Genomic DNA, 27,756 nt, shown 5'->3' on the forward strand with positions numbered 1-27,756 from the left:
ATCTCGGTTAGTATTGCTTAACTGAAATTATTCTGAATAAAATTTAGTGACCTGAAAGCATCAATCACCCTTGAGTATTTTCTCAAGTAACTGTGAAGTGAAGCCACACCGAAGCAGAAGTAAAACAGAGGGTCACAATGGCACTGAATAAGTTTTATACTACTATGCCCCGCTCACGGCTGCACCTGGGAGGTGCTGACCTTTTCCTATGCGTTCTCTTCGTTTCTCCACATAAAGCCACTGGTCAGTGCTAAGCCTTCGTTGAGTGACGTGAGCAATAATTTCTGTCAGATAAGAATCAAACATTACCAAGAAAAAAAATCTCGTTGAGAAAAATTGATCAAAAAAAAAAAAAAACGATTAAACGCAAGACTATTGGGGGGGCGGGGGAGTCGGGCTTGAAAATACATAAATTTTACCTTTTTTAGAAGCAAGCTTACCTACTTAATATTCAAGACACTTCTTTGTGGACCCTCAGAGATCTGCCAAGTTATGAATACGCTGTTTTTACTTTATAAATCCAGAGAAAATAAAGAGGTCCAATTTTTTAAAAGCGGGGGCGGGGAGGCAAGTCCTGCCCGTGCTCTGGGGGCTCCGCCGCCGCCGCAGGACCCTCTCGTTTTCAGGGCCTTGACCTAGTCTGGGCCACCAGCCCGCAAGTTTCGACTCCAGGTCGGGGGCGTCAGTGCCAAATCCTGGCCCTCGAGAGGCCCCTCCACTTGGGTGGCGCCACAGCCGCGGAGCGCGGGTCCCAGGACTGCCGCCGCCAGTCGGGGGGCGCTCAGAAAAGCCTCTCGCCGCGCGGCAGGACCGAGCGCCGAGCACCCGGAGGCCGAGGCCAGACCCCGGCATTCTCCAGCTCTAGCGCGGCAGAGGGGGCGGAGGCAGGTGTCGCCGAAGGCTTCTTCCCAGACCCCCAGCCGCCGCCGGCTTCCCTACCTGGAGAAGAGTTTCCGAATCCCGCCGGCCCAGCGCTCTCGGGCGTGGGCACGGGATCCTTGTAGCTGAAATGAATCATCAAGTATTTATAAGATTTCCTGCAAGACGCTCCCCAACAGAATATACTTCTTATCTGGCGGGAAATTTGCCAAAAAGCCATAAATAATTGAGACAGCTGTGATTAACCTCCCAGAAACCATACCAGAATTCACAATTCAACATTTAATTGAATGCTCTCCTTGCCCCTCGTCCTGGAGGGGGCGAGGGTTTGAGAGAGAAACCCTGGCCCCACCCAGCGGGGACCCTAATAGGGCTCCTTGGTGCCTCCCGTCTCCGAGTTTCAGGAGGTCTCCAATTCCCTTCTTCAATGTGCGCGGGGACGAGCCAGCGGGATTTAAGCTCCAACTCCCCCGGGGTTTATGACTTCTAAACTCTCCCGAGATGGAAGAGCGCGACGCCCAGGTGAATGCGGGCACATCTTGTTCCAATTTGCCGGTGCCACCACAGGATTTCTCCTGGGACAGGGACCGCCTCCGGGATCTCCCGAGGCTCGGGGGTCACAGGCGAATAACACTGGGCCAAGGCGAAAGATCTCTGCTGGATCCACCCAGCCTGGAAAGTTGGTCGAACTGGGTACAACTGAGGCAAAAGCAACAACTTTGTTGGGGCTTTAGAGCCCAGAATTTGAGTCAAATCGGAAAAAGCTGCCCGAGGCTCTGGGGAGCAGCAACATTTGAACGCTCAACGCAGTTGCCCAACCGAATTTCCTGCTCTGGACGGCAACTCGCTTCTCCCGGAGCTCAGCAGGGCTTGTCCTCCCACCCCCACCCCCCCACACACACACACACAAACAGGCACACACGCGCACACACACACACACACACACACACACACACACCAGGATGTTAGAGCTGCCGCTTCCTGCCTGGTTCCGGAGCCTCTCCCTCCCTGCAGTTACTGGCAGTAGTGAGAGCTGTGACCTCGAATCCCGAACCGGCCCTCGTTGACCTAGGTCCTCACCTTCTCCTCCCCTAGACACCTTCTACCTTCCCCAGAGCAGCTGGGAAAAACACCTGGGTCATGTCTTCCAAGTCTCATTGCCATGCTCTTGGGAAGTCTCAAGTCTCAATCTGGGAAATCACTCCTCACTCTCCCTATTCTTTCCCTTCCCTTTCTGCTTCTCCTCTCTCGCCACCCAGCCCTGGGGTCTCCAATCTTCAAACCGCACCTTCACTCAAATATCCTGCTTCCAGGAAACTCTCAACCTTCCTGCTCCTCTCTCTGTTCACTCCCTGACCCACTCTCCCTGTGGCCCAAAGCTGCACTCACCAAGCACTCCCGCCTCTCTGGAAACTTTGATGCTGGGGCCCCAAGTGCTTTATAATTTGAGCTGCTCCCCACTCCCCACATCTGGATCTCAATGGAGTTATTTTCTTATGCCCTTTCCTGCTGCCATTACTATACTCAATCTAGCTCTATTTATCTGCATCTTCTTCTATGCACAGTCTCCATCAACAAGGTGCTACTCTATAATTGGTCAAACAATCCTCATTATTGCACTTCATCTCAGTATTTTCAACAAAGTTTAACTTTACATCAATCAGACCCACATTTAAAAGCCTCTAATCTTCCCTCCATCAGCTTAATAAACTCTGAATTTCCTGCTTTTATCACAACTCCATTGGGAATTTACTTCTCTGCAAATAATTATTCATCCATTGTTTTCTCTTTCTAGCATGGTGCTATTCAACTAATTTTCTTGCTGTCTTTTGGTGAACACTCACATGGGAAAACAGGCTTACTAAATATGTGGCAGTTTAAACCCTTCCCTAGGCAGCAGAGGCAGAATCTCAAATTTTCTAATGACCAATCTTAAACAATGCCTTATTTAAACCGTCTTTGCAGCTCTGACAAAATCGAGCTTTACAATATTCTATATTCAAAACTGAAAGGCTGATTTCTGTTCCACACACATTAAATATTAAAGTTCATTGGGAATACTGCCACAGGGACTGAATTTCCCAGAATTATGCAGTCTTTCAATATGTATTAAATTGTGTGCCATAAACTTTTCCATCTCTGGGAATCCCTTTTCTGCCTCAATTTCATAGAGCTACTCAAATTATTAGATAAATCTTCTGAGAAAATCTTATTCTGAAATATTTCTAGTTAAATAACTCACTCCAATTTTCCATCTATGGTCTCTTCTTGAATTTTTACTACTCAAGTGGGTATCTCATGTTAAAAGTTCAGTTAGCATAAAATACAACACTTGTAATTGTTACAGGTAATTTAATTTACCGGGAAATCCCTACTGTATTACAGAGGATGTTTAAAGATGATCTGGGAACCAGTAAAACTGATATTTATTGAGGTAACTAACCAACCATAGATCTCTGACACCTCACCAGGAAACCGTTGTAAGAAGGCTATAGAATGAACCCTTTTCCTGGAAACCAGCAAAGAAAACAATGCACCCTTTGGGTGGCTAGTAACAAGAGAAAAAGTTTATGATGTTTGACACAGTAATATAGAGAGATACAGGCATCTTAATATGCAGTAACCACTTTAACTGGGTAATTTCCCAATATTTGAAAAAAATCTCATATAAGTATTGTAAAGAGGAATTAGGTTTATGATCTATGGATGATGAGAGAAAAGATAATTGAAATTAAATAGGTAGCTATTTCAATTCACAGCATTAAAATACTGCAGCCTGTCAAAAGCAAAATTCAGAGCTAATTAACAATGACTAATGAAATTCTTTATTCAATAACCTGTTGTTTCCTTTTTAAGAAAAAAGAAAACCCAATAAATCAAAAGTTTTCAAAAGCAAGATTTATTGGAAGTTTAGTCCCTGGTCCAATAGCCGGTCAGGAGGTTAAAGAAGAAATCTGTATTTCTGCATGGGATGGAATGGTCTAAGTTAAAGGAATGAAGCCTCAAAGAACCTAACCCTGATTATTAAAACCGTTTCTGGGCACTTGAGAGGTAAAGCTGTTCCTCATTAACCCTGCATATCTCTTCCCTTATCTCTAAGTTTGCAGCACTATTTCCTAAATCCCAAAGAAGGGGTATGTTCTTTTTAATATTTGTGCTAGCATCACCTTGGCTTTCAGGAAATAAGATATAAAGGTGGCTCAATTTTCCCACCTCTTCCCATTTTCTTTCAATAATTGCCAGCAAGCCTTCCATCTCCATTTGGGCTGGGAGTGGGGAGTGGATGAGTATGTGTGAAGGCATCCTGCCAAAAGTTCTGCTGAAAAACCCACAGTGGCCTCTGGCCAGGCACACTTAAATTTAAGGTTCTCTAACACAAGGCACCTATTCCTCTCTATCCAGCGACTGCAGCTGCCCCTTAGGCACATTTTTCCTTACTAGCTTTTACCTAAGCTAGGATGGCAACTGTCCACCATTTAGTTAGGGCGTGGCCCTCTTTCACAACAACCCCTGTACAAAGAAGGAGGCACTGTGCGTCATTTAACTCTATGGACAAGGAAATGGAAACTCAACGCCAGAGATACTGGCTGGTAGGTAGTCTGGCAACTGCCTGAGTCCATCAAGTGAGGGCTGGTCTCCGGAAAGAACTGTCCTAGGCTGCCAAAGGGTTAAATATTTGTAAAGGGTAAAACCTGAGCCTACCGTTTTTTGTGTGTGTGCTTGCCCGGGGGCCTGCTGGAGATTCAGTATCTCTAGGTTATTTCCTGCGATCACGAAAGTCAGTTTTCAAGAAAACAAGTCGCAAGGGTTTGAAATGTCACACCAAGTGACCTGGGCAAGGCATATCCAGGGGCCATTCCCAGCCCCCTCCCACCCGGGCCATCTCCTACCCCCTCCATTTCGGATCTGGAAAGAAAATAAACCAAGGACACGCCAGACTGGTTCTGGGTGGACTTATTTTCCCCGGCAGCAGCCATCCTAGAGGGGGCTTGTTGTGGCTCCTTCAGTGTATCGCTTGCAGGTGATGCCAAATGCAGATAAGGAGCCGCCGCCCGGCCCTCTCCTCTGTCTAGACTGGGGAATTAATAAATGCAGCGAGATTGATCACGTCGCGCATCCACTTTGGGACAGCACGGAGGACCGGGCATCGTGACCGGCGGATCTGGCCGGGGTCGGGCCCCCTGGTCACCCCGGGCCCACGGGCCGGCCTCGATGATGCTTGGCGGCAGGGCCAGAGCTGCTGGGCAACGCGTCCAGGGCTTCCAGCCTTCCCTGGGAAAATAAGTGGCAAGAGGACCCGACTGCTGCAGGCCTAGAGTGCAGCGAAAACCCGAAGCCCCAGCCTCAGAGGGCGCCCAGGCGCAGTCAGCTTTAGGGCTGGGGAGGCACGGGATTGAGATGTGGCTGAGAGGAAATGAGACTCGCCCTCGAAAGCCTGAGCTTGCTTAGAAAGCAGTAGGTCGCGAAGCCGCCAGGGGCGTGCAGAGGGGCCCAAACAAGGTGGCCTCACGTGCCCGCGTACCTCCTCCGCGAGGCCCCCAGAGGCGGCAGGCAGCGAGCGCACGCCGGCTTCCGGAAGGGCCTCGGTGCTCGCACGCAGCTCCAGACGCACGGCCCCGCCCCCGCGTGACGTCCAATCCCCGCCAGGCCCGGCCCGCTGGGAGCGGGAGCTCGTTGGCCAGCGACGTGCGAAGCCAGGGAGTGAGCCCTGGAGCCGGGTGTGGAACGCAGACGAACCCTAGAACCTGCATTGGTCCAGCCTCCCGCTGCGCCAACAGCACACAGGAGCGTCTAGGCATTGGATTATTTTTTATTAAGATCAAAATATTCGTCCCACTATGAACTGGATGTTCTTACAATAAATAACAATAACTTACGTTTGTTTGTTCGGCAAAGGCTCACACAACTCTGTCCTCCGTCGACTGATAATTTAAACATTTTAAAGGAAAGTCTTGTTTTTACTTTTTCCCAGCAATCATGCGCTTTGGGGATTGAGTGTCTGTTCCTTTGGGTTATCCCTGTCCTCTTCCCCGCAAAACCCCAGGCGAAGCCGCTGGGCAGCACTTGGGCAGATTTGGGGCAGGAGCCTGCCCGGCCCGGGAAGAGCCCTGCATGTTCTCCACGCCGAGGTGGTTATGTGGGTGGTGGAGTGGAGCGCGGGAGAGGAGAGGGCAGAGCTAACCCTAGTAAATCCCATATTCCGGTTTGGAAAAAAATAAAAGTCCTCGGAGCAGGGGTCTCCAGTCTTGGTGAAAGCAGGTTGCGTCCTGGCGCTTTTGGCTGTCCTGACCGTTTTTTCTCGGTCTTCTCTCTTTAAATAATAATAATTACAAAGGCGAGAGAATTTTCGGAGCTGGAATGGCCTGAGCATGGGTGATTCTCATGCAGGGAGCATGCGAGGTCCACGGGCTGGCAGGGAGGGGTCCCCCCTCACGTCTCCACGGGACTCGGCACCATACTGTTGGGGGTGTCCGGGAGCTGCGAGGACAGGGAGGTCACGTCGCTGCCAGAGGAGTTGCCTAAGGAACCGGACTCGGAGAAGGAGACCTGGGGTGGTGGAGACATCAGGAAGAAGCAGGTGAACCACACCGGAGCTGGCCCTCCGAGCCTTGCTCTCTGTGTCACGGAATGCCCCTAGGGGATGGCCGCCAGCTGAGAGCAAGCCCGGCGGAGGGAAAAGCAGGTCCCCTGCAGCACGCAGAGGGACCAGGACAGGGATGCGGGGTGCTGCCGTCTGTCCTGTGTACGCTTAAATCCAAGGAGTCCTGGGTGAGAGCGTGTTGTGGGCTAGGTGAGACTGCAAGACCCGCTGCACTCTTCCCATTGCCAGCCCCTCGTCCCATTGGTAGCCCCCTTCCCTCTACAGCTAAAAGGCTAAATTCCCACCCCGAGAGTCCGGAGGTCGGGGCGGTAGCGCAGAGCCTCACCAGCTGCTGGAAGGCTGGTTGGTCCAGGTCACTCTGAAGTGCGAACTCGCTGAGTGCTTTCCATGGAGGCTGGTAGGTCTGCACCTCAACTGCGCTGCCCTGCACCGCGCTCTCGTGGCGAATGGGACTGCCCGCCACCAGGGGCGTCCCGGTAAGTCCCTGCAGGCTCTGCAGACAAGCAAAAGACACTGGGCGCTCAAGCTAAGGCTCGCCTTTTACGCCACCTTTGGAAACGGAGCTTCAGGATTTTAGGCCTGCACTGGTTTGGGGAGAAGCGCACACCCTACTGAAAGCGGAAGAGCCCTACTTTCCACTGGAAAGAACCAGAGGCCCGAAATTTTCAACCAGTCAGTGCTGGGAGCCAGCCACCTAGCAAGGGAAGAAGCCAGTGCTACCATCCCTCCCTAGGTATGCAGAAGATGTGTTCAAACCGAGCCATGCTGAAAGACACAACACGCCAGACCAAATTCCAGGCGATGCACACACCCTTGACACCAGGGTTCCTCACTGTACCTAGGACCCCAAACTCTGGGCTGCTACTGGGACAAGACCACCCCACCTTAGACAAAATAATTAGGAAGCCTTAAACCCCAAAGCAAGTCTTGCTCTGATGGTACAAATACCTGCTATTGGAGAGTCCGGTTCCCCTTTGATCTCCCCAGAGCCCGCCCATAAAAGGGCACAGATACTGTGGTGGGAACCGAGGCCCCACCCGACCCATTCCTCTGGCGGCGCAGCCCCTCACCGTCTTGTCATTGTGCTGCTGTTGTTGCAGCTGCTTCATAAGAATGGATTTCTTCTTGTCCTTGCACCGCTTGTTCTGGAACCATACGCGGATGACCCGCGGGCTCAGGCCGGTCATCTCCACAAGTTGTTCCTTCATGAGCGCATCTGGCCGCGGGTTGGCGGCGTAGCACGTCCTCAGAGTGTGCAGCTGCTTCTCGTTGAGCACAGTCCGAACTCGGGTCGTCTTCTCCGTCTGCTTGTGCACGTGTGGACGCAGCGAGGGCTGTCGGCCCGACCCAGGGTCTGCGAGGACAGGGTGGGGCGAGAGGTGAACGAAGGGCAGCCACCTACTCGCACAAAGACTACCCTCCGGGTGGCAGAGCCCTCCAGGGCCCGATTTCGTTTCCCTTTTATTTCGTTTATTGTTCCTCTCTCAAAGGAACTTTGCGTTTCCCCCTTTTTCCTTGCTCCCAGGTGGAGTTGCCCTGCTGCGATCTCCCGGGGCTGGGGACCATAGTGACTATCCAGGTTATGCCTCCTCCACTCACCCGACCCCAGGAGAGCCGCTAGGGCCCCTTAGGGACTGGCAGAGTCCTCCGAAAGAAGTCGGAGTTTCAGAGGAAGAGACCGGAGGCGCGCCCGGGACTCTGACGGGAGAAGGGAAACTAGCGTACCCGGGGTGAGGCGCGACTTTGGGACGGAGGGATGATCTCCCACTCCTGGGGGCCTCTGAGGGCCCTTCCTCCTCCTTCAGAGCCGATTCCGACAGGCCTACGCCACGCGTCTCAAAAACCAGGCCTGGGGCAAGTACCGGCCTCTAGGGCCCTACACAGTTCCTTCCTGCCTGCCTTGGGGCCTTTGAGCCCTAGGACCCTTCTCCCAAGGCTCCAGACTGCCCTGGCCCAGCGGGCGGAAAACGCTGGCACTCTCGAATTAGCCTCCGGTTCTCCCAATTCCTGGGAAATAGCCCGATTCCTGCAGCCTGCAGCAGACAGCCCGCCACAAACAAAGGGGAGCCCCTTCCAGATCCCAGACAGGGTTGCACTCAATATCTGCTTCATTTTGTACCACAGTCCTATCCAAACCTGGTCTATACACTCAGGGATACATGCTGTATTGATTAATGTTCCCCTAGGCATTTCTAGGTCCAGATAAATATTTACAAATAACCCATCCAGCCCAATTTCCTCTTTCTATAGGGAGGAAATAGAGATCCAGGGAGGGGAGGAGTGTTGCAAAGCCACACAGCACCCAGAGGCTCAGCTTGATCTAAATATCAGTGCTATAATGCCACCGACTACCTGAGGCTGGGGTCCCAAGCTTTCTCACTTTCTCGGCCTGCCTATGGTTACATTAATATCCCGTTTCTAGGCAGCTCCTGATTAGGACACAGAATATCCTAGTGAGGGCTTTCTTTGATACAGGGAATCTGCTGTGCCCTTATACTCTCTCCCCAAGAAGCACTTGACTAAGTTGTGCATCAAATTGGGCCTCAAAATACAAATTACAGAAACCTCTTTGTTGGATGGTTGGCCTTCGGTGGGCTCCTGACTGGCTGAGTGCCTTCCCAGCTCCCAGTTGGGAGCTGTATTACTTACATATACACACCCCAGGCAAACCTATCTTTCCTTTCTGACAATAACACATATTCCTGGAAGAAATTCCAAATACAAGTCCCTCCGACAGGCACCATTTAAAATCCCCTGTTGGCATTCACTTTCTGCTTCTCCTAGCAGTGTGTCCCACATATTCCCAGTCACGGAGAACACAATTCACAATTCCCCAAATTCATACATGCAATGTCTGCCTGACACAGACGAACACACAGCCTGGCTCTCAGCACACAGTTCCGCATTCATACGGAAAAACCGACACAGCAGATGGAACCTCACGGAACTGACCACTTCAGGTCAGGAGCATAGCACCCTACACACACACACACACACACACACACACACACACACACCACTGACACCGACGCAGGCGGGAGGCGCAGCCCGAGGGCACGGCTTACCTGGCAGATGCAGGCCGCGGGCTCCGGGGAGAGGACCGGGGCTGCGCGGGCTGCCGGCCGCGGCGCGCTCAAGCAGGAGGCCGTGATCTGCGCGGCAGAGCAGTTCGTGCTCCCTCAGCGAGAACTCATCTCCAGGCAGCAGCTGGCGGCTGCACACGGAGCAGCGGAAGCACTCTATGTGGTACACGCTGTCCCGCGCCCGCATCACCAGGTCGCTGCTGCTGAAGCCCACCTGGCACTTGGCGCACTTGATGCCGAACAGCCTGGGGGCCCAAGACACCAGCTGCGTCAGCGTGGAGCCTGCAGCCGGCCTCACCTCCCACGCTGCTATGGGGTCCGGGAGACTCTCGCCCCAGATGCTCTGTGGCTCACTGGGGGCTGCGGGGGACTTGCCCGCAGGGGTCCTGGGCCCGGAGTTGCGCCGACGCGCCGGGGTTGGGATAGCCGTCTCCCGGGCCTGGTGGGAGCAGGAGGGCGGGTTGCCATCCCAGGCCTGGGCCCGGCCCTAGCAGGCGGTACCGGAATCCCGAACTCCCTCCAGCCTCACCTTACGTAGTCCCGCTTGCAGTAGGTCTTCCCGTCTCTCACGAAGCACGTGCACGTCTCATCTAGGTACTGGCTGCACTCAGCGCACTTGAGGCAGGCGGCATGCCACTCGAGGTCGGGCGACACCCGAAGGATAAACTGGTCGTGGATCTGACTCCCGCAGCCCACGCACATGGCGGTCCCGGGCTTCTCTGCCGGGGAAGGGCGCAGGGCCCGCGTCAGGCCTGGCTGCCCGGACCCCGGCCGTCCTCGGCCACTCCAGCCCCAACCCAATCCGCTCGTTCTTTCACTCTTTCAAGAATTGTGAGCGCAAGGAAAAGATGAGCTTTCTAATGGTCCAGAAAATTGGAAACGAAAAAACAAAATATTCTGATTTTGTGAAGGCTTTTCGTCTCCCTCTCCAAATACTTTCGCTATCACATTCATTGAACACGGTCGTTGAATCAGTATATCTTGTAACTAAGCTCTGGGGTGAGACGAGAGTGAATACATAGTTCAGCACCAGAGACGCGACATCAATACTGAACGGTGATGTCCCGGCATTTCCGCCAGCACATTCCCACTCACTGCGACTCCCTCCTATCCCACCAGAGGCACATCAGCTTTCAGTGGAGTCCCTGCTCATTCTTCTGACATGTCTTAATTTAAATATCTCAGATCAAGCGAGATAAATCTTTCCAGCTTTGAGAGACCCAAAGACAAGGAAACAAACAAACAAAAACCCCACATCCCTAAATCAAATCGGATTGCCTTAGCGCAAAACAGAAGCAGAATTCACACCCTGAGGTCAGCCTATCTGGCTCGAGAAACAGTATTTAATTATAAAGCAAAACAACAGATTTCAAAGGATGAGCAGTCCTATAGGAGAAATGCACTCGTTTTATTTTTTCCCCCTCAAGCACCCTGTCAAATAGAAGCCACTTGTAGAATCCACTAAACATTCTTCTGCATTAGAAATATTGCATATTAAGCACACTCATACACACCCACACAGAGAGAAAGACTTACTCTTGGAATGATCCCCCATAGCACCCAGAAAAGGATAATGAAAAATAATATCCACCATGCAGAAAGAGATGTGCGCAAAGTGTGCGACCAGGGGCAGAAGGATGAGGGTCGTGCGCCCAGCCTCGGTTCTTTGCTAACTAACTCCTCCTGCCCCGCGGAGTTGAAGGAACGACTCCGCACCGGCCCGCACGCAGCATGACGTCAGCACGCACTCGCCCCGGGCCGGAGCTGAGGGCGGGACCTGTGGCGTCACCAAGCTTCCCCAGAATCGCTAGGGATGAGGGGGAGGTGATGGGGACCCGGGGGGTTGATGGGCGGGGTGGGTTAGGGTAGAAGGAGGGGGTGAAGGGAGATTGGCTGGGAAGAAGAGGCCAAACCTGATTGGCTCGTAGTGAACAATGGAGCGCAGCCCCCTCCCCTCAAATCTACAGGGATCTTGTCTCCCGCCCCGGGTCCGGCAATCCCAGCTGGACCCTGCGTCAGCGCCAAGTTGGCTCTGCGGTCGCTGCAGCTCTGAGCTTCCTCTTGGGCTTGCTGGGCGGTTTCCCCAGTCGGCCCCAGCAAGGTGATGGATACCTGGTGATAGATGGGTCCGACTCTCCTTTAGAAGCTTCTTTCTTTTATAAATTAAAAAAGAAGAAGAAGAAAAATCCCCTGTAGAGACGAGTGACCTGGGGAAAAGGGGAACCGTTTGGAGGTGAACATCATCGTCCAATTGGTCACCTTTCTTTTCTCGTGTGCTTTTGTTCTCAGGATCCAAACTAGAGAGAGGGGTTAGGGAATGACCACTTGTGTCAACTCTTTTGAGACTTCACCACTCGAGTTGCCTGTAGAAAAACAAGTTGGAGGTGGGTAGCGCTAGAATGAAGAATCCAAAGACTCTGGGGACGGGTCCTAATTTGATCCTTGCATCGTTCGTGGCTTCTCCTATTTCTTCTCGTTCTTTTTCTCCTCCTTTTTCTCCTGGCTTTCTTTCTTCTTCTTTTTTCTTGTCTTTTTGCTTTTTGTTTCTTTGTTTTCAATTTGACATCAAACCTCCCCTATTCTTTCCCCACTCAAATTGCATAGCTCCTTCTAGGAAAACGGCTGGGGTCCAATGTGTGTCCTACTTCCAGAATACGTGATTTTTGCAAACTCTGATTTTTCATACACCAACTGCAACATCAATAAGCAGAGGAAAAAAATATTGCTCGCGGAGTAATTTACTATCTACACAGTGGTTTATCAGTCCTTAGAAAATCCCTGAATTCTAAGAAGAATCCAGGCATATTTAAAAAAAAAAAAAAAAATCTCTGTAGGTTTTGTTTGAAAGGGTTCATAAACCGGTTCATGAATTATAAATAACATTTGTCCGACCATGGTGTCTGTTGTTTTCCCATTAAAAGGCATATCGAGAACCTGCACGTGCCTGGGTGGGGCGCGGGTGAGCACCTAGAGATAGAGTGTCCACGGGAATCCCAGACCCAAGTCCTGATCTCCGCGGGTGTGTCAGCCCAAAAACCGAGTCAAGCGCGGCTGCCAATCTATTAAGAACCAGAGGCTGGTGGGTTTAAGATCCCGGCTGCTCCCCGGAAATGGGTGCAGCCCAGAGCGCAGGGAGAGGCTTTGTAGAAAACCGGGCTAGGCCCTGAGGGCTCCCTAGGACCACCACTCAGTGAAGCTCCACCTCACCGTGAACGTTCTTGGATCTCCCGGGCAGGTTTGTGACCACCGCTTCCACCATTGGAACGTCTTAGTCCTACTGGTCTGTTTCTTTGTCACTGCCTACCAAAGGCTCTGTCAACAGTTTCTTGCATCTCTGGCCACTAGATCCCCGAACAGCGTTCACGATGAATGTGTGCAGAGTGCGATGAATGTGTGTAGAGTGCGTCAGGGGTAGAGAGAATGCTACATTTGCATTCCACAAATAAATGGGGAAAGAGGAGAAGAGAGAGTATCTCTGCACAGGGAGCTGCCCCAGGCCACTTGTGTAATGTCAGGCATCTCATTTTAATTCTCCTGCCCTCAGTTTCCTCATCTACAATATGGGGTATAAGAGTAGCAATGTCTCCTGTGTAAAAAATTTAACTACTGGAAAAGCCTTGGAATACTACCTGGCACATAGTAAGGGCTTGAAACACTTTCACTCTAATGGTTATCATTATGGCTGTGGTGTGTGTGTGTGTGTTGGGATCCTCTTTCCAGTGCATGGTGCCTGTGTAGTTCTGGGCTTGTTGGAGAAGTCTTTATAAGTGAGTGGACTGTGTGTCAGCTGAAGACTTCTTTGTGTATTTGATGTGTGCTTGCTATGAGTATGGGGGATGCGTGTGTGCTCTGAGTATGAGCTTGATTCATAGGTAATGTCTGTGTATGTGGGCATAGTCTCTATAGTGTGTGTTGGGTGTAGAAAAAGAAAGTACACCCCATCAGGTGGCTTCCCCCTGGGGGCCCCTGGCCCAGGTCAGGCTCCCACCAGAGGTCTTGCTCACCCTGCCAGGAGCAACTAAATCAATCAGGGGTGCCAGTGGCCAGGAGGGGGCAGCTCCAAGCAAAATCCTAGACTCAACCTTTAACCCTCTCTTGCCCAGAGAAACATCCCTTTCCTGACCAGGAAACCCAGTCCTCTGAGACTCCACCCAGAAGGAGCCTTTGGCAGAAGGTGGCCTCTTCCATGCCAGGAAGCCAAGTGAAGGACAATATTTGTTCTGCACCCACCAGTGCAAAGCCTCTGTTGTTAACTGCTTAGGCTTTCCAGCAGTGTCACCAGGTAGGTTGTGTTAAAACCATTTGTTCCAGGGGGAACTGAGGCTAGAGGGAAAGTTACAGGGCCACAGCCACAGGGCAAAGTCAGAGCTGGCAGTGAACTCAGGTCTGTCTGGATGCCCCTTCTTTTTCTTTCTTTCTTTTTTTTTTTTGATACTGGGGATTGAACCCAGGGGCACTTAACCACTGAGCCACATCCCCAGCCCCCACCTTTATAATATTTTATTTAGAGACAGGGTCTCCCTGAGTTTCTTAGGGCCTCACTAAGTTGCTGAGGCTGGCTTTGAACTCACAATCTTCCTGCCTCAGCTTCCTGAGCTGCTGGGATTACAGGTGTGTACCACCGTGCTGGCTTCCTTGGTATTTTTTTTTTCACTGGGCCACTAATGACTCATTGGGTGTGGCTTTATCACTCACACCTTCACTTCTCTATGGCTGTAAAACCAGTTTCATGGTTCCTCCATGTGGATCTCCTGGGTCACAACCACCCCCAGAAGTCTAGCACTAGGGTAGGAGAAAAGCATACCTGCCATTCACGGCCACAGGGCACCTTCAATCTGGCCCTGCTCTGGTTCTTTGCCTCCTAGCTTCAGAGTACCCTATCCTTATTGGGATCACTGCACAAGCTCCAAAACTAACACCAGCTATGACCCTCCTCCTAGAAAGGTTTCAGGAGCACAGAGAAGCCTCCCTGGATTCTTTCTTCCCCAACCTCCCTCACTCCACCACTACTGCCTAAAACTGTTCACAAGGGCTGGGGGTGTGGCTCAATAGTTGAGCACTTGCCTAGCATGTGTGAGACACTGGGTTTGATGTTCAGCACCACATAAAAATAAATAAATAAACACAACTAAAAAGAAAAAATAAACTGTTCACAATTACCCCCAAAGAAGATTTAGTGTACAAAGATCCCAGCAGGTGAGGGTGGGGGGCGTGGTGGAAAGCAGGTGGTCATTCACAGGCCATAAATGGCAGCTCCTAGCCTCAAAACAAGACCTATAGGGGAAAAGAAGACAGGAAAGTTCTCAGCCAGGGCATCAGGGGCTGGAAGGAAATTTCCAAAACAGGACAGATGACCCAAAACATACCAACTTTTATTATTTTATCTGTTTGCTCAGTCAATCTTCCCACCCTTTCCCCCGCCCTTTTCCTTCTTCTTATTTCCTTCTAGAATTCTGGAACCAGGAAACTGAGAGAGACTTTGGAGATTCTTTCAGCACCAATACAGCAATGACAATGTTAAACCAATAAGGGAGTCCTTCTAAAGCACAGGGCCCATGTAACTGCACAGGTTACATTTCTGTAAAGAAGTATTGAAGAAGATTCTAAATCTTAGCAGCTCCTAAGTCAATAAACCAATAACTCATACCAATACAATTAGTAAGAGGATGGAAACCCAAACCCACACCCCACATCAGTTCACGAGATGAGTTATGAACTGGTGGTCCTTGCATCTGTCCAAATGGACATGATTTTGTCTGTTGTTTTTTTCATAGTGGACAGACACAGGCCAAGGTTGCCCAGGTTATTCTATATTAAAACGAACAAGCCCATAAGCCTAGCTCTTGTCCTTGGGCAAGTCAGTGGTGAGGGGATGATGTGAGAGGCAGATAAAAGTACCACATGGAGTTTTACAGAAAGAAGAAACAAATGAACCCTTAAAAAAAATACACGAGAGTCTTTGTTTCCTCCCAAATTACACCCTGAAGGTAGCTGCAGGAACTGCCTCCCCAGTCCTAGATCCTGGGAGAGGAGTGGGCTGTGGGGAGGAGCAGTGCCTGTTGGCTTTGGGGAAAGTTGCATTTCCCCCCTCTTTCCAGAAGGGGGAACACAGCCAGCTCTGCTTGCCCAGGGCTCTGGAGTTTTTTGGCTCTTTTTAGCCAGCCTGCTGCCTCTAGGCCTGCCTGCCTTTTAGTGTTCTGTTTTCTTCTAGAAGCACCTCTCCCCTTGCCAAGATCCAGGTACTGGGTAAAATGAGAAGGAAGTAGAGGGAAGAAAGAAGGGAGAGATTGAGATCCAAAAGGAATGGATACACTAAACCAGGATGGGACGGTGATTGTGCAGAGAGGCCAGCATCTTGCCAAATGAGCCAGGGTTAGTGTTAGGGCCCTGTTTGTCCCTTTAACAGTATCTACATCCAAACTAGAGGAACTGTACACTGTCAGAGCTCAGTCTGACTTGGTGCTAATGATGCTTATTTTTCAATTAATTTCCCCAGCAGGAAAACGGAATATTGTTTTAAGCTCCTTCATCCTGCATAAATGTATGTGGATTTAGGTTTTGCAGACTTTGGGGGCTTGTTTGAGTCTCTTTGCCCACCATGGATGCTTGCCCATATGATGCTAAAATAAATGAAGATTGATTGATCATATCATCTTCAACATGAGACTATCTCATAATAAAGTTATTGTCCTTTTAAAGGTTTTAAAAGATGTCTTCTATTCTTTCCAACATATATTTGTAAGAAATTAAATATGTGTGGGGTTTTTTTTTCATAACAAGGACCACAGATTCTTGTCCCATTTGCTTATTCATTATCTTGTAACGAAACAGGAGATGTAAATTTCATAATGTTTGGCACTAGCTGAAGCAGCAATTTTTCAAAAGAACTATGCCGATGGATTCTCTTTCACTGAAAAACATCTTGTGGAGGTTTGATTTACCAGTAAATTCCAAAAATAGATAATAACATGAGATAATAGAATCTAGGTTGTCACCTCCTGTCCGATGGGATTATCCCAGGTCTGATCATGGGCAGATTGTGATTAATGTGATTGGGGATGGGGCATTAGTCCTCTGCAGGAGAGAATCTAGTCAGATTGTCATCTGCTCTGAATGTGTAATCGGTTTGGAGGCAGCAGAAAAGCAGCTTGTACCAGATTTTGCCACATCACTGCGATGAGGTCTATTTTGATCAGCTTGAGTTATGGACAATATAAATTATTTATGGCTGCTTTGGACATGCCTTACACTTGTAAAGACCTTCAGAACAAAGTAATAATGTTCCTCTGGTTGTTGTAGGAATCTCATTCTGCTAAATGTCGGCACCCACATCTTGTAAAGTGCAAGAAGGAGAAGAGATTGATGGCCGGGAGGTTCATCACCAAATACCCAGTGAACATCACGAGAGTCAAAGGGTTGCTGGAGGCTGGGTAGGCGAGGCCAAGCGGTGTGTGAAGAATGGGAAGGAGACCTAGACTCAGTACAGGCAATGAATGGTGAGGCTCAGACAGCTGGGTATGGGGGAGACCTCCTCACACTAGACAGGCTTCTTGAGGGAGGTGGGATTTGATCTGTGCCTTTAAGGTTGAAAAAGCATCAGATGTGGCTTGCAAGTGTAGAGGGAGAGGGTTGGTAGCCAAGGGCAGAATGTACAAATGTCCTGGTCAGCAGGGAGGGAAAAGGAAAGTGCTGTTATGTTTGTTGCAACCACTTTGTGCTGGGCACTGGCCGGGACTGCGTGCATCTCATTCAGTCTGCACATGTCAGATGAGTGCTTTGGGGTAAAAGAAAGCCCAGCTAAAACTGGCATAAGCAGAAAATGAGCTTGCTCAAACAAGCACAAAGCTAGGAGCAGCCCTGGAGTTGGGGAGACAACCATGTCATCAATTCTTAGTTCCTCTGCTTTACCGTCCACAGTCTCAGCTTCATTCTAAGGACTGTTCTTATTTGTGCTTGCAAAATGACTACCAAAATATTTAGGTGCATATGTCTCATTGTCTGTGAGAGAAGCTGGTATCTTTGCAGAACCCCCTCCTCATCAAAAACCCTTTTTCTGTTCCCTTGGCTCAAATTAGCTTACTTCTGCCCATTCTGGAACCAATCAAGGAATTCCTTGGGAACAACCAAGGAATTTGGGGTTCCCAACTGAGTTAGAATAATGAGCAAAGGCACAAACCAGTGAATACTGATAAATATTTAAGAACTTAGCCGGACATAGTGATGCATGCCTGTAATCTCAGTGGCTTGGGGAGGCTGAGGCAGGAAGATTTCGAATTTAAAGCTAACCTCAGCAAAAGCAAGGACCTAAGCAACTTAGTGAGACCCTGTCTCAAAATAAAATATGGAAAAGGGCTGGGGAGCTGGGGCTGTATTTCAGTGGCAGAGAACTTGCCTAGTATGTGTGAGGCACTGGGTTCCATCCTTAGCACCACATAAAAATAAATAAGATAAAGCCATTCTGCCCATCTACAACTACAATTTTTTTTTTTTTTTAATTTAAGACTGGTTCTCTAGGAAAAAACTTGTCATGGATATTTTCCAAACTTGGCCCACTTATGGTTGCATAAGTGTATAAAAAGTAAATATATTTCCTATAGCTTAGCATAAACAATTATAAAAAATAAACTAGAATTAGTATATTCCAAATAAAAATATTTAAAATTCTGTTATCAATTCAACAAGAAAGGTGTAAGTCTTCATGAAGAAAACAATCTTGACTAAAGCTACATAAAGGAAAGCAAATACACAATCGTGCCACATTCTTTAGAAGGGTGGGGTTGCTTCTCCCCCAAATAACCTATAAAAGCATAAATCTATAAGTATAAATCAGTATAGCACAAATATAATTAAATTGCCAATGGAATTTTACAAAATAATTCCAAAGATAAGGTGAAAGGAAAAATGTGTGAAAATAGTAAGGGATGTTTATAAAAGAAGAGAAATGAAAGGTGATTTTCCCCTTGAGATATTCAAATTAATTGTGAAGTTCTAATAATGAAAATAGTTTGACAGCAAAGCAGACCTGATAGATTTAAGGTAGCAGATTGAAATGGCAAAAATAGGCTTTTGACTTCCTAGTAATTAACTGGAAAAGTGGATGATTTTTTGGTGTGTGTTTGTTTCTTTTTTCAGTCTGGGGATGGAATCTAGGGCCTCTCACATGCCAGGCAAGTGCTCTGCCCCTGATCTAGCTACATCTCCAGCCTGGCAGATACTGTTGATACATTTGAAGAAAATTAAAGTTGGACTTCCCTGCACCCACCATTGACCAACATCTGCTTCACACGAATTAAAGATTCAAAGTAATGATAAAGCCACAGAGGTACTAGGTAAAAATGCATGTAACTCTCCTATAACCTCAGGATGAAAATAGGTCTTCCAAGTGGTACCACAAAAGACAGCTCTAGTTGGAGAGACACAGGGACTTGACCACAGTGCAATAGCTGTTTGTTGTTGATGATAGACTAAGGGAATGAGACCCTTAAAAAAAACTCACTATGTTAAAAATTCAAATACCAATAAGAAAATTATGAACATTAACAACAACAACAAAAAACCAGGAGCTGAGGTTGTGGCTCAGTGGTAGAGTGCTCGCCTGACATGGGTGAGGCTCTGGGTTTGATCCTCAGCACCACATAAAAATAAATAAACAAATAAATAATAAAATAAAAATTAAATCCTTAAAAAAAGGGGGGTGTGTGTGGCATGTAGCTCAGTGGTAGAGCACTTGCCTGGCATGTGCAAGGCCCCAGGTTCAATCCCCAGCACCCCCCTTAACAAAAAATGGGCTGGAAAGAAGAAAAAAAATCTGATCAATAACATATGGAAAACTGTAGTCTTGTAAGTGGTTTTAGATATTTATTCTGCATTACAAATCTCTGCAAATTGTGACTTAAAACTACATGCATTCACTATCTCATAGACTCTGTAAGTCAGAATGCTGAGCCTGGCTGCTGGGTGTGCTCAGATCCAGCCTGAGGTCCAGGGCAGCCAAGTTCATTCTCATATGGAGCCTTGATTGGAAGGATCCCAAGCCCCAATCTCCTTCAGATTGGTGACAGAATCTTTTTTTTTTTTTCAGCTTCATTTCATGATAGTTTGCTTCTTCAAAGGTAGGGAGAGGGAGAAGGGGGAAGGAGTGAGGAAGGCAGGAAGGGAGGAAGGGTTGGGGTGGGGAAGAGAGATTCTACTGCTTGAGTGTCTGAGTTCTTTGGAAGAGCTTGCCTGATTAGGTAAGGCCCACCTAGGAAAATCTCCCTTTTGATTAATTCAATGTTAACTGATTGGGGACCTTAATTATATTTGCAAATTCCTTTCACTTCACTTTTGCCATATTCTACTCATTAGAAACAAGTCATAGGCATTTAAGGGGAGGGTATTACACAATGGTGTGACTCATTGGGGGCCCACTTTATGTGTATCCACTACACTAATAATCAAAGAAAAGCCAATTAAAGCCCCATGAATTGTCATGTTTGGTTTCTCACATTAGCAAAAGTTTAGGAAAAAAAAAAAGAAAATCTGAAAATTCCCAGTGTTGGCACAGTATAGGAAAACTGGTCCTCTGATAGCCTATTGCAGGGAGTGTCACACTGTCTAGCATCCTGAAAGCAGTTTGACCAAATTTGCCAAAGTCTTCACATGAATCTCTTTGACCCAACAAAACTTTTGCTAAAAATTATCCCAAGGAAGTACTTATGGATAATAGATGTAAAGATTTAACCACACAGCTATACACTGAAATTTTACTTATAATATCTAAAACAAAGAGGGAAATAAAAATAAACAGAAGAGGGGCTGGGACTGGGGCTGGGGCTCAGTGGTAGAGTGCTCGCCTAGCACGTGTGAGACACTGGGTTTGATCCTCAACACCACATAAAAACAAATAAATAAATGTTCAACTACAACTAAAAAAAAGAAATTAAAAAAATAACCCTAAATCATTAAAAAAAATGTGGTACTCTCATACAATGGAAGTGCACTGACTATTTTAGAATTCAGGCTCTCCTGAAGGCTTCATCTGGGCTGAATTTGGGAACCACTGAGGTAGACTCCTAAGGAGAGTCCTTGAAATCCCTTTTCTGAACACTGAGAGCATAGCTATGAATAAGACAGATATGATTCCTGCCCTTTCTCAGGGAGGAAAAGACTCTGGGACAAGTGTCTTTCATGAAATCCATGAGAAAAGAGATGACATCTCCCCTTCACCCTCCACAGCACTAGAAGAGAAGAGCAAACTCAGCAAAGACCTACCAAACCACGAAGTCTCTAGGTGCCCTCAAAAGGCCAGCCAAGGGCATTAGCGGGAAAGACAGCCATCCAGTGGAACTTCGGCTGATATCTCTTGGGCACTTGCAAGGCTCTTCAGCATCAGAGAAAGTTCTGGTATCCATTTCTGTCCATGGGTATATTGGAAAGATATGCATGTTTTATTAAGCCCAGAATAAAGACTTCAATATTTATATATAAATCTCAAACTTCACTTCAGCATTAGGAAGGCTAGCAAGAAGCAAGGTTAATTTGATAATGTAGGCAAATCCCTTTGCCATTAATCCCATGAATCATATATGTCTCCTCTAAGAGTCTGAAATATGAATATTTTAGCACAAGTAAAGTATCAGGAAAGTAAAATCTCACTAATTGGAACAAACTAGGAAAAGTCAAAGTACATTCTAGTAGATTTTAAATTCAAGGTCACCTTTTTATATAGTACACACATGTTTATATGAACTCTACGTTGAAAGTCAGTAAAGTTAACAAAGTGAACAGGTCCTTGTCAGATAGAGGTCTCATCTTAGTTGTGTTCACATTGAGCTTAGGAGCTCAGGAGTTTCAAAGCTTATTTGTTAGTATGCTTCTAGGTGCAGCCAGTGTCTGAAAGAACAGTTTTGGAAAAACCACCCTTGCACAACTGTGGACTACAACAACCTACTTAGTACATCTTTTTCTCCCAGACAATTATAATGTTTGTTGTCACTTCACTGGGATCCTTAGTACACATTCTTAGCTTCTAAGCCCAAAATTTCAGAGTGCTCTAACTTTAATGATCACATTTGGGGTTGGCGGGGGTTCCCTACTTTCCCAAGCACTTGGATCATCGCTGTGCCTTTAATTACCAAGAACTCCCTTTAGGAAGATTCTTTTTTCTTTCTCTTGGGGAGAAAATTTCTCTTTCTGGAATACCTACGATGGACCTCTAGAGTGGAAGCCCTTGAGGGCAAGTACTGTATCTATATTCCTGGACCTAGAAGAGGCCTTACACACAATAAGTGCCCAGTAAATGGTTGTTGAAGTAATGCTATCCAGCTATCCCTGAAGTGGGCATTAAAAATGGGTGGTAGCCAGGTTCCAAAGTGGCCCCTAGTGATCCCTGATTCCTGCCATTTCCTCCTAGGGTATAGCTATCTTCTACACTGTGCCAACATTGAATAATGTGATTGATCAACAGAATATGGCAACGGTGTTGGCATCTCATTACTGAGTTTAGGTGAGAGAAGGCTGAAGCCCCCTCCTCCACTACTTCGGAGAGAAGCCCTATATAGAGGTTCTTGGTGAGCAACAGCAGCCTCCTGCCCATAGCCACAAGTGAACCTGGAAGCAAATCTTACAGTCCCGTTTCAGTCTCCAGAGACCACAGCCCTGGCCACTGCTTTGAATGCAGCTTCATGAGAGACCTTGAGCCCCAGAACCACCCAGCTCAGCTACTCAATGATTCCTGAACCCCAGAAATGATATAAGGTAATTAATGTTGTTCCAAGCTGTTAATTTTGCCTTCCTCATAGAATCCCACATGTTTCTTTCCCACGAGGAAGGCACTGGCCTCCCTCTTCTACCAAGGAGGACTCAGGATCAGTGCAACAAAGATGCTTGTGTGAAACATCTCAGTTAAACCCCGAAATAAAAGAAAATGGATACAAACCCAGATCCCACACCTGTTGTCTCTCAGAGAACAAAATCATCACATTTCTCTTGCTCAAATAATCTTTCCCTTAAGTCTGTCACTCTGTTATCGTCTGGAATTTCAACATCTGGTAATAATAAGAGTAGTGATTATTAAAAATATACCAAGGGAAGCTGTTTGCATAACCCAGAAATGTTCGAGGTTTCATGGTCATGATTTTCAAGTAGAGAAATGACAACACATGGGAAGGAACAGATATGTTGAAAAGAGAATCTGAAAGCAGCACGGTTAGAATCATGTGTGAGTGTTTTTAGCACAAAGAAAGAAATCCTGTTGGCAGACATTGCTAAGAAGGTAGGTCCATTTTCACGTGCTGTACATAGAAAGGCAAAATGTCTTGCAAGATAATTGCTTGTTTGAGAACACAAAGGAGCACGGAAAATCTGAAGCAGGTTTCAGAAATATGGGCCTATTTCTCCCCAGCCCACACTGAAATGGTGCAGGGGGACCACTCAGATGCAGTACTCTAGGGTCTCATCTCCACCAGCTTCCAAACATTCAGTAAAGACGCTGGGTCTGCTGTGCAAACAGAGCTTCCAGACAAATCCCTGAGCCTCCTTCCTATCCAGAACTTGTGCAGAAGCCATAGGAAGTAGAACTGGAGCCATCCAGATGGATGGCACCAAGAACTGAAGGAGGCTGAGCGTGTCCCAATGGCTCTTGTTCACGGAGCCCTGAAGCACTGGTGAGTGGAGGTCAGCATGTGAGATGGCTACAAGATCTTTGTCAGATGACTACTTAAATTACTGGCTTTTCAAATAATTTTAATTTTTTTTAAGGATGGAAAGTAAATGAGAGGACTTAAAACCTTTCTTCATTCTCACAGTATTTGCATGTGTTTCATAATATAAAATTCACAAAGATGAAATTTATATATATATAGTTTTTTTAAACTTACTTATTTGGTCCTGGGAATTGAAGCCAAAGGCACTCCACCACTGAGCTATATCTCCACCGCTTTTTATTTTTTATTTTGAGACAGGGTCTCACTAAGTTGCCCAAGCAGGGCTCAAACTTATAATACTGCCTCAGCCTTTCTATTAGCTGGGATTACAGATGTGCACCACCCGAACTGAAATTTACCCATTTAAAGTGCACAATTCAAGGGGTTTTTGTTTGCTTGTTTTGCGTATTCTCAGAGCTGTGCCACTATAACCACAATTAATTTGGGGACATTTTCATGGTCTCTGAAAGAAAGCCCAGACCTGTAAGCAGTCGTTTTCCATTCCTCTCTCCCTGGCCTCAGCCCCAAGCAACACTGTTGTACTTTCCACCTCATGGATTTGCCTATTCTGGACAATTCACATGAATGGATCATGCAACACAGTATGTGGTCTCTTGTGACTACTTTCTTTCATCTACCATAGTGTTTTCAGGGTTCATCTTAGCTGTACCATGTGCCAGTACCTGAATTTATTACTGAATGATATTACATGGTATGGACGTACCACATTTTATTTTTCAGTTTATCAGTTGATGGACATTTGGGTTATCTTACTTTTCTGGCTATTATGAATAATGCTGTATGAACATTCATGCACACATTTTTTTTTTTTTTTTACATGTGGGGCTCAAACCCAGGGCCTTGCAAATGTTAAGGAAGGGCTCTGACACTGAGTTATGGTCCCAGCCCCCATGTACAAGTTTTTATGGGTCATACATTTTCATTTCTCTTAGGCAAGTACCTAGGGATGGAATTGCTGAGTCATATGACAACTCAGTGTTCAGCATTTTGAGGAACTGCTGGACTATTTACCAAGCCAGCTGTACCATTTATGAGGGTTCCTACCAGCAATGTGATGGGTACCAGTTTCTCTAGATCCACATCAGTACTCTGTTGGGAAGGGGATGGGGCGACAGGGTATGATAGCTAGAAGGTATGAGGCTTCTTTTTAGTTGATGCAAATGCTCTAAAGCTGTGATGGATTATACATTGGATTGTACAATATACGAATAAACATTGATTTGCATACATTAAGTTAGTGAATTGTAGGGTGTGTGAATTATATCTCAAGAAAGCTATTGATGAAAACAATCAAACAAACAAAAACAGCAAATGCCAGAGGAATGAGGAAGAAGGAGAGAAAAGTGCAGGCCAGGCAGTCTGAGAAGGCTTCTCAGGTGAAATGCCCCTCAGTTCACCCACGCATTCATCTGCTCATTCACAAGGATACATTGAGTACTTACCTGTGCCACATGGTATTGTAGGAGCCACGTCTGCAATAGTGAGCAGAACAAAGTCCTTGCTTTGAAAAATAAAGCATAATAAAGAAATGGACAAAATGGGGAAGGGGTTAGATAAAGTGGTAAAGCCTCTCCTAGGAGGTAGTAGCTAAGCTGAAGGAAGAGTGGGAGCCAGCCACAGAGAAGACCAGGAGGAAACGCATTCCAAACAGAAGGAAGAGCAAATGCAAAGGCCCCAAGGCAGAACCATGCTTATGCATTGGAGGATGAGTGAGAGAAGGAGATCGGGTGGAAAGCCAGGGGCCAGATCAAGCTGGGATTTGAAGCCCTGGCAGGAGCTTGGGATCGCGCTCCACCCCCCACCCACCCACACCCCCCACCCCCCCCCACCCCCCGTGGCCCCAGCACAATGGGAGGGTTTTGAGAGGAGATGGTGTAAGGTGATTTGTGTTTTAAGAGGATGATTATTTGTTTTGAAGCATATAGCCTGAGAAGGTAAGGCTGAGGCTCAGTGCCCAGTTAAGAGGCTACTGTCGTCGTCCCAGTGACAAGTGATGGTGGCTTGGTCTTGGTAGAAGCAGAAAGCTAGAGCCAACAGGATTTGCCAGTGGAGTGAATGTAGGATCTGGGTCAGACTTAAAAATAAAATACTTACATTTATACTTCTCTCAACATTCTGGTTGTAAGTCATATAAGCAGAGGTTTCAAACTGGTGACCTGATATGTGTGTTTGCGTGACTGTGTTTTAGTCGGTTTTATTGAAATGAAACTTACTTACATCTAATAACATTCATTAATTTTTAAACGAGCAGTCTGTGGAGTTTTGATAAAGGTACACAGCTGTTGATATACCAAAATCATGATGTAGAACATTTTTATCTCTCTAGAAAGTTCCCTTATGCCCATTTGCCATCAATCCCTTACTTTCACGCCAGCTCCTGGCAACCACTGGTCTGCTTTCTGTCCCTCCGGTTTTAAGAATGTCATAGAAATGGAGTTGTCTGCCTTTGTAGCCGGGCTTGTTACCATAGTGCTTCTGAGATCCATCCATATTGTTGCATGGATCAGGAGCATGGGCTTTTTTATGTTACACAATGTAATACAACAGACCATAGATCTATTTATCAGTTAACAGGTATTTAGATTTTTTCCAATTTTCAGATATGATAAAGTAAGCTGCTATAAACATCTGAGTATAATTTCAATCTAGGTCTACTGTTAAGCCATCCAACCCATGTGTGTTAGGACAGTCGGAATATTCAGCTTCTATTTCTGACCAAAATTCAGAGAACTGACAATTGTCCATGAGAGTGAATGAAGTGTCCACCATTGACCCCGTGACACAATAACACACAATAGATTCAAAATATTTTCAGCATAGTACCTGGTGATGAACATGATGAATAACTGTAGGCTTTACACACCTTATGTTTTCACAAGCTTTCAAAGTTGTCCCTTTCTACTCCATACATATTATTGGCACCATGTGTTGGTAGTACATCTTAGCCGATTCCCCTCTTCAGGTTACACTGACTCAGTGTTGTCTCAGCTTCTTTGAAAATATCCCATCGTTCCATTCAGACTCCTCACAGAGGCCAAGCCTACAATCACCTTAAGCTTGGCTTTAGAATCTTTGAATAAACAGTATTTTAAAAATAACAGTTATATTAGACAGTAATTCTACTCAACTAATATTGAGTAGAATTGGTAATATCTGTGAACCATCCAAAGCCAAGGAAAACTGCTTGAAATAATTTGCTTGCTTTACAATTGATGATAGATGTTGTTCCCATGTCCTCCCCTCTTCTCACATTAAACCTCCTAGTATTAAACAAGTTAATTTTCTCAGGACACATTTTTTTTCAGCTGCTATATTCAAACAGTTTTATCAGCTCACTATTAGTAAAATGACTCTCCTTGTTGAACAGATGAGGTACTTGGAAACCTACTTTGGTTGCATTTTCTTTTCTTTTTTCTTTTTTTGGTACTGGGGATTGAACCCAGGGCCACTATATTACTGAGCCATATCCCCAGACCTTTTTTTTTTAAATTATTTATTTTTTTAGTTGTAGACGGACACAGTATCTTTATTTATTTATTTTTATGTGGTGCTGAGTATCCCAGTGCCTCACATGTGCCAGGCAGGTATTCTACCACTAAGCTACAGCCCTAGCCCCCACCCCAGACCGTTTTATTTTTTATTTTGAGACAGTGTCTTGCTAAGTTGCTTAGGCCTTGCTAAATTGCTGAGGCTGGTCTTGAACTTGTGATGCTCCTATTTCAGCCTCCAGAGTCACTGGGATTACAGGCATGTGCCACCATGCCCAGCCATCTTCATCTTTATTCTTTACATTTATGAAGAAATTCTGATATAATAAGATAATCTATTTTAAATGTCTCACATAAGATAACATGTTCTACTTAAAATTTTCCAATTTTTCTGATGGCTGTTCTTCTGAAAGTTGGGAATGTGTGGTAAGTGGTTAGTTTGTTAATGTACACATATATTCTTTCAGCATCACTGCACAATAATTTGTGCCACTCAATAACAGAATAATTCATGTTCCGTTGGATTATTGTTCAGGCCTGTGTATGGGCCCAGCTTCTCCCTCTGCCCAGTTCTGCTTTCATCACATTTCTCACACAAGGGTGGATCCTAAGGGCATACCTTAATAATTATCATGTATCTAAATTTGTCTCAAAGTCTGCTTCCCAAAGAAGCAAGAGTACATGAGCAGTCTGAAAGGCAAGTGATAGGATGGGTTTGGGAACCATATTACTCTTTGCCAGATGGGCACCAAGGACTCCATCACGGCTGGTATCGGGACCACAGCTTCTAGCATAAGGTGGTGGTCCAATTGTTACAACTTATTGGTTTGAGATGGAATGCTCACGAAAGGGAATATAGTGGACATTTGAGAAATATGGGTGAGATAGTAACTACAAGGACAATGGCATTGCGTGGCAACTGCTAACCTCCACAAGGATGCCCTAGGAAAATAATACAAAAGACTAGGAATGATTAACAGGTAATTGAGAGCCATGTA

The 27,756-nt window shown here is 46.7% G+C and overlaps 1 protein-coding gene and 1 long non-coding RNA gene across 7 annotated transcripts; one reads left to right on the forward strand and one right to left on the reverse strand.

The window, feature by feature from the left end:
- Nucleotides 1-6,309: 6,309 nt before the first annotated feature.
- Isl2 (ISL LIM homeobox 2) lies at nt 6,310-11,158 on the reverse strand. The gene is made up of 6 exons (XM_027926219.2): nt 11,101-11,158; nt 10,094-10,283; nt 9,547-9,809; nt 7,552-7,835; nt 6,807-6,974; nt 6,310-6,426 (listed from the first exon to the last, which is right to left on the reverse strand). Exons 1-6 carry the CDS (start codon nt 11,156-11,158, stop codon nt 6,310-6,312), a joined length of 1,080 nt encoding a protein of 359 aa, XP_027782020.1.
- Nucleotides 11,159-12,620: 1,462 nt separating this feature from the next.
- Nucleotides 12,621-22,456, forward strand: LOC114084858 (uncharacterized). 6 transcript variants are annotated; one of them, XR_011706438.1, is made up of 6 exons: nt 12,621-12,799; nt 13,668-13,846; nt 16,864-17,060; nt 18,697-18,893; nt 19,646-19,676; nt 20,782-21,034. It is a non-coding gene; the product is annotated as an uncharacterized lncRNA (long non-coding RNA). The 6 variants fall into 6 exon arrangements; XR_003581372.2 differs by lacking the exons at nt 18,697-18,893; nt 19,646-19,676 and adding an exon at nt 21,959-22,456 and having other exon boundaries at nt 20,782-20,949; XR_011706437.1 differs by lacking the exon at nt 19,646-19,676.
- Nucleotides 22,457-27,756: the final 5,300 nt, after the last annotated feature.

Source organism: Marmota flaviventris, chromosome 2 (genome assembly GCF_047511675.1).
Source record: "Marmota flaviventris isolate mMarFla1 chromosome 2, mMarFla1.hap1, whole genome shotgun sequence".
NCBI lineage: Eukaryota > Metazoa > Chordata > Mammalia > Rodentia > Sciuridae > Marmota > Marmota flaviventris.

Bases quoted from the DNA above. Each gene is read 5' to 3' on its own strand.
- Isl2 (XM_027926219.2), bottom strand. From the start codon at position 11,158: ATGGTGGATATTATTTTTCATTATCCTTTTCTGGGTGCTATGGGGGAT. The intron at 10,284-11,100 runs GTAAGTCTTTCT...CTTCCCCGGCAG, and splicing joins TATGGGGGATCATTCCAAGA to AGAAGCCCGGGACCGCCATG. The intron at 9,810-10,093 runs GTGAGGCTGGAG...TTGGGCCCCCAG, and splicing joins TGCAAGCGGGACTACGTAAG to GCTGTTCGGCATCAAGTGCG.